Source organism: Charadrius vociferus, unplaced genomic scaffold (assembly GCF_000708025.1).
Source record: "Charadrius vociferus isolate BGI_N301 unplaced genomic scaffold, ASM70802v2 scaffold819, whole genome shotgun sequence".
Classification (NCBI taxonomy): domain Eukaryota; kingdom Metazoa; phylum Chordata; class Aves; order Charadriiformes; family Charadriidae; genus Charadrius; species Charadrius vociferus.
Window position 1 is genome coordinate 331,105 of NW_009650062.1, and position 6,353 is coordinate 337,457.

The 6,353-nt window shown below is 61.6% G+C and overlaps 1 protein-coding gene across 1 annotated transcript in view; it reads right to left on the reverse strand.

The window, feature by feature from the left end:
* The window catches only part of RAB44 (RAB44, member RAS oncogene family), a 20,485-nt gene that overhangs the window by 9,431 nt on the left and 4,701 nt on the right, over positions 1-6,353 (reverse strand). Inside the window, exons 3-13 of the mRNA XM_009891742.1 lie at positions 6,207-6,346; positions 5,907-6,111; positions 5,565-5,736; positions 5,123-5,266; positions 4,669-4,752; positions 4,446-4,539; positions 3,953-4,140; positions 3,494-3,542; positions 3,089-3,183; positions 1,582-2,573; positions 68-1,081 (exon numbers count right to left, since the gene is read on the reverse strand). Of these exons, the coding sequence (XP_009890044.1) occupies positions 68-1,081; positions 1,582-2,573; positions 3,089-3,183; positions 3,494-3,542; positions 3,953-4,140; positions 4,446-4,539; positions 4,669-4,752; positions 5,123-5,266; positions 5,565-5,736; positions 5,907-6,111; positions 6,207-6,346 (3,177 nt within the window). The remainder of the gene's footprint in view (positions 1-67; positions 1,082-1,581; positions 2,574-3,088; positions 3,184-3,493; positions 3,543-3,952; positions 4,141-4,445; positions 4,540-4,668; positions 4,753-5,122; positions 5,267-5,564; positions 5,737-5,906; positions 6,112-6,206; positions 6,347-6,353) is intronic.

The following is a 6,353-nucleotide window of genomic DNA, read 5'->3' on the forward strand; positions in this document are numbered from 1 at the left end:
CCCGCCCCCGGCCCGGTGGTCACTCCGTGGGGGTTAAGCACAGGCTCCTGTGTCAGCTCACTCTCACCGTGTCCTTGTGCCCCCTCCTCACTGTCCTCCATGAGCTTCGTGACTGCATTGTCCCCCCATTCCTGGAGGGTTTCTTGGCTGAGATGCTCACACAGCTGTGTGTCCTCTGCCTCCATTTCCACTAACTCGAGTTCATCAACCTGATCCAGGGGTTCAGCATCTGGATCCATGCTCGCTCCGTGCCCTGTCCCCGGGGAGCCAGCCGCGCTCAGGGGCTGCAGTACTGCCTCTGTGCTCCCTCCTGGGGTCAGTTTGCGCTCGTCAACCTCCACCATTAGCTGCACATCTGCAGCAGTGCTCTGCTCCTCCAGCACACCCAGGCTTTCAGCCTCCTCCCATGGCTGCACCCCTGCATCAGCCCCCGCTCCCTGCCCAATTCCCGTTCCCTGCGGATCAAGCACAGGCTCGTGTGGCAGCTCACGCTCACCCTGCCCCTGTGCCCCATCCTCATCCTCATCCCCACGCTGTGTGGCTGCATTGTCCTCCCCTCCCTGGGGTGTACCTTGGCTGGGATGCTCACACAGCTGCCTGTCTGCCTGGAAGTCCTCTGCCTCCACCATTTCCACTAACTCAGGTTTATCAACCTGATCCAGGGGTTCAACATCTGGATCCAGGGTCCCTCCCTGCTCTGTCCCTGGGGAGGTGACATCACTTGAGAGCTGCAGATGTGCCTCTGTGCTCCCTCCTGGGGTCAGTTTGAGCTCATCAACCTCTGCCATTGCAGCAGTGCTCTGCTCCTCCAGCACACCCAGGCTTTCAGCCTCCTCCCGTGGCTGCACCCCTGCACCAGCCCCCGCTCCCGGCCCGATGGTCACTCCGTGGGGGTGAAGCACAAGCTCCTGTGTCAGCTCACGCTCATTTTGTCCTTGTGCCCCCTCCTCACTATCCTCCACGAGCTGCGTGACTGCATTGTCCCCCCCTCCCTGGGGTGTTTCAAGACTGGCACCCCCGCACAGCTGCACATCTGCCTCGAAGTCCTCTGACTCCACCAGTTCCAGTGCCTGGGCCCTAACTGGGAAGAGCCCACACACATCTGGGCTCCCTGCAGGGGGTTCTGCTGGGGAAGAACCCTCACCACGCACTGCAGCAGCGCCCATATCTTCTCCCAGCCCTAACCCTGGTTTATCATCCTCCTCCAGTGGTTGCACATCTGGATCCACACTCCCTCCCTCCTCCCTGCCTGGAGAGCTGCCCTCGCTCAGGAGCTGCAGAGCTGCCTCCACCTCTGCCAGCAGCTGCACGTTGGCATTGCTGCTGTGGGCCTCCAGCGGTTGCACATCTGTTCTCCCTCCACCTTCCCACAGGTCGGCTGGTGGCACAGTGCCCCCACCCCCCCTCCCCACGCTGCCTCCCCCCTTGCAGACTCCCCCTGCGGCTGCGGCTCTGCCTCCCTGCGCTGCGTTGCCTCCACCTCCCCTTCCTCGGCCCCGGCTCTGCGACTCCCTCCATGCTGAGCTCGGGCTGGCAGCTCATCAGCATCTAAGGTCTCTCCCCAGGGTTGCGCCTCCGCACCGATGTGCTCTTCCTCCAGCACCGTGGGGCCAGGAGCCACTGTCACCTCGGGGTGACTGTCACCATCACCCTGGGCTGCTCCCATTCGTGCCTCACCCCGGGATGGTGGCTCTGGCTCCAGGCACTCTCCAGGCTTTATCTCAAGTTCCTCGGAGAGCCCCCATGGTGGGTCAGCCTCTTCCCCCAGACCTGCGCCCAGGGGCTGTGGGCACCCTCCCGGCACGGCAGCCGGGCCAGGCTCACCCGTGGCAAGCTGCCATCCCGCTGCTAGCCCCGTGTCCCCAGCCTCAGGCGGCCCCAGACCTGCCTCCAGATTTTCTCCCTGCCTTAATGCCGCTTCCTCGGCTTCTCCTGGGGGCTGTGCTTTTTCCCAACCCGTTTTTTCCTGCATCCATCCTTCTCCCTCCACCTCCATCAGCGCCTGCTCTCCTGCCTCCGTGCTCTCTCCCGGTGCTCCTTGCGGATGCTCAGCCGCCTTTAGCATCAGCTCCTTCACACCGGCACCCTTTCCCTGCAGGAATAACATCCTCCGTGCCTCCTCCGGGCTCTCTCCCTGCTCCGCCCCTGGTTCCTGAGCCCTGTGGTGCCCAGCTCCCACAGCAGCACCAGCCTGTGTCACATCTGGAGCACGAAGCTCAGCCGTGGCCGGTCCCTCTTTCAGGTCTCCTTCAACCAGCTTGTGACCGATGTGGCCGGGAAGGGTCTCTTGCAGGACCCCGGGGGTTGTGCCATGGGCTGCGGCTGCCTCCGGCCCCATCTGGGGCTCAGCATCGTCCTGGGGGTGATGGGCAGCATCTGGGGGTACACTCGGTGCCTGTGGCTTCAGCTGTTTGCTCAGAGCCGCTATTGCATCATTCATCTCTCTTAGCAAAGAGCTTTGGTCGGAAAAGTGTTCCTCTTTCAGAAATTCTGGGAAGGGGTCCTCTTCCTCAGAGCTCGCTCTCGGTGGGGGTCCCAAAAGGTTGATTTCTGCAGGCGGCATTTCCCAAACCCTGGAAAGGGCAGAAAAGGGTCAGCCCAGTCCCCAGGTGAGGCTCCAGCTCCCTCCCACCCATCCGGGCTGGTACCCAGACAGTCCCTCCTCCACCACCTCACCCCATCCCTCTCCAAACCCGACTCGATTTACCCTCTGGGTGCACTGGTGGCTCACACAGGTGGACACCAGGGACGGGGGAAATGGGGTGCACACCCGGGGAGACAGACCCGGGGCCGCATCCTGCCCGGCGAGTGAGCGTGCCTCTTCCCAGGCCCCGTGTTCACATTATCGGAGATGAAAAAGCAACTCTCGGCCGGGTACAGCAACTGCCTGAGCCCAGGGAGCGACGCAGGGCAGCGAGCAGGGGTAAGCGAGCCGATCTCCGGGAAGAGAGATGGGTGGGAGAGGAGCAATAAAAGGACTAAATATCGGGTTTTGCCTGGGGAGGGAGGAGGACTTGGGTGCTGGGTACCGGCTCGCAGGTGTCGAGGGCAGGAGCTGAAGCAGCACCTCTCACCCAGGGCCCCTTACACTTGGTGGATGCTCTTGGCCTTGGGCTCGCTGCTCTGGGACCTGAGCCCGATCTGCATCTCCAAGAGGTGCTTCTCACTCTTCCCCGGACTCATCTGCAGCAAATGGGGTGGGAAGAAGAGAGAGAAAAAGGAGCATATTGCCATGAAATGATGCTGAGCTTTCTGGCTGGTAGCCAGACGTACCCACCCGAAATCTTGGGGGTGTCAGAACTAACATGCCTCTACCCCCTCCCTTCCCGAGCATCTGTAGGGCATCATGCCCACCCAGTTGGAGAAAGCCTTTAGGGGACGCACTGCCCCTGCTGCAGAAGCGCCCTGGGCTCCTGGGCTCCCCAGCAGTCCCAAACCAAAGAGCACGAGGCCCTGGAGCCCAGACACCCCATCCCGTCCCCAGCTGAAGTACCTGTGGCGACAGGGGTGTCTCGCCGGGCAGCTCTGCCCCCGCTCTGTCCCTGCAAACACAGAGCACAGGGGTCAAAACGGCAATTGCATCCTCTTCCCCGTGTCCATCCCTGCCCCAGGGTTGTCCCTACCCCTGGAAGCAGCGATGGGCTGGAGCAGGACAGCAAAACCCCTAACCCTTGAATCAGTCCTGGTTGGGTTCTTCAGGGGGAAGGATGTCCCCATCTCTGTCGGCACTGCCCTTGAATGACAGGTCCAGTGCATGGTGGTGACAGTCCTGGTTGTTTTTTTTTTTTTTCTGATGCTTTTCACACCAAGCCATGATTAATCTGCACCGTGGAGACCACTGAAGCACCGCGATGGCTGAGACCCATCAAACTCATTCCCCATCCACTGCAACCCCCAGAGGGAAACCACCATGTAGGTACAAGAGGGATACGATGGTCACTCAGCTACTCACCCGGACTCCTCCATGTGCTCCCAAACCGTCGCGGCCCTCGCTGTCTGCAGGCGCCTGTGGGTCTGCTGGAGCTGCTGGTGGAGGTGCTGCAGGCGGTCCTCCAGCACCCGGTTGCTCTCCTCCAGCTGCCGGTTTTCGGTGCTGGCGGCTTGTTGCGTGCTGCGGAGGCTGCGGCACCGCATCTCCAGCTGCGGGATGCCAACCAGGACACTCACACCTTGCCAGGACCCCCATGAGACCCACACCAAAGAATGATGGATAACCATCTCCTCTAGACTTGGGGCTGAATTTCCAGCCCCCACGGTGGTGGGTGGGAAACTCAGCTTGGATGCTCTGGGGTTGGAGGGCAGCATGGGGATGGCAAAGGAGAGGTCCTACGTGACAACCTGCATCAAGGACTGGTGGGGACAGACTGGGATCAGCTGTACACCACCATGTTGCTGCTACAGGCACAGCCCAAAGACCCCATACGCACGATGGGGGACCACCTCACCTCCATCTGCGCCGTGACCAAACGCTGCACCTCCCTCTCGCTGGCATCCAGCGCTCGCTGCAGCTCCACGCTGTGCTGGTGGCTCCGGGCCACGCTCTGACATGGCGACAAGGACGTTAACACCCACTCACCCATCTGGGAGCTGCCACAAGGGTTTGGGGCCCCGGTCTCCTCCCGGGGTGGGTGGTAAGGGGAGAGGAGTGGCTGGTGCCCCCCCTCCTGCTGCAGCCGCTGCTGCTCCTGCTCGATCTGCTGCTCCAGGGCCTCGCAGAGCTGCTGCACGTCCTTGTCATGCTCAGCCACACGCCTGCGGGGGACAGCAAGGCCCGGGGGGGTGGGTCAGACCCTGCTGCAGTGGGTGCAGGTCCCTGGGACCCCACATTGCCCAGGGGACCTGCAGGCTGCAGTCGGGTCTGCCCAGAGGGGTTCACCCAGCCAAGGACATGTCCAGCTGTCTGAGTTCGGCACTTTTGCCATCCCGTGCGTGACTGTAGAGGGAGCCCAACCCCAAACATCAGCTCTGAGTGAAACCTCTGCTCCAGCCACCCATGGACATGCTGAAAGCACCCAGTTTCTCCCTCCTTGGGTGCGTCTCCACAGCTGGGGTGAGCAGGGGTCCCCATCCCTGTGCCCATCCTTCCCATCCCATCCCTCTCCACTCCCCAGGGGGGACTCACTTGTTGAGAGTCACCTCCAAAGCCTCCTTCTTACTCCTGGCTTCTTGGATGCGGTGCCTCATCTTGGCTAGAAAGTCCTCCAGGTTGCCCAGGAGCTGGGGTTCATCCTGCCGGAGCTTCACCCAGAGCTGCCAGATCTCCTGTCTGCAGGGAGAGGGTGTTTTTTGTGATGAGCATCTCCCCAAACCCCGCCAAAGACAGGCCAGCTATGGGGTCCCAGGTTGCTTAGCTCACACCATTCGAGATGTGTGGTCCTGGGGGACAGATGAGCATTGGGGTGACTGTGATCCTGTCCTCTGCGCCTGCACTTGGGTCAAAGGCACCTCCAAGCCATTTCTGGGCTCTTTGGCCACATGGGAACCTCCTGCCCCAAGTCTTTCCCCCTTGGACAGCTCTTCCCCGTCCTGCAGGACACCCATGGCTGCTGAACAGGGCAGCTTACTCTTCAGAGATGTTGTCCGTGCCCAGTTGGTCCATGAAGGCAGCAAAGTGTCTCCGCTCCTCGCTGTCTGCCCCCTCCAACGTTGGGCTGGGCAGGACCAAGCGGACCCTCCGGGATGCTGTTTTCCGCCGGCGGTGGTCCCTGGCAGCTTTTTGGGAGTTCAGGAACTGCCCTGCCGACAGACACCCCAAACCCTCAGTGCCTGGACAGGGCAATAGCAAAGCCCAAACCCTGACATTTCCCACCCCACGGCCTTGAGAAGCTGCTTCGGTGCCCTAGGACCCCTCACCAGGAGAGCCATGGGCTCAGACCCGGCCATGGGGACGCTTTTTAAGTCATTACGTGGAAGAGTTTCAGTTCCCCCCTGGGAAAGCACCAGGGCCGTGTCCAGGATCAGCCCGGGCTGCTTGGAAGCAGCGTCCCGGCACTTACAGAGCCCGGCAGTGAACTCCTCAGTGCTTAACCGCCCGGTGCCGGCAGCATCCAGCCCATCGAAGACGAGCTCCAGCTCCTCCATGCTGCACGGGAAATCCTCCTCCTGCAATTTCTAAGAACAAAGCACATCAGGGGAAAAACCCGCCCGTCATCCATCTCCTTCCACCCCGCTGGCATTTGACCTGAGAAGACCTCCCCATCCCTTACCTTCATGTCCGAGCGGGTGACAAACCCTTCCTGGTCCTTGTCCTGCTCCCTGAAGAAGTCCTGCACCTTCTTCACTATTTCGGATGCCCACGGTGGCTCCTCGCTGGGGCCAGGGGCTGCTGCCGGTGCCTCACCGGAGCCTTCACG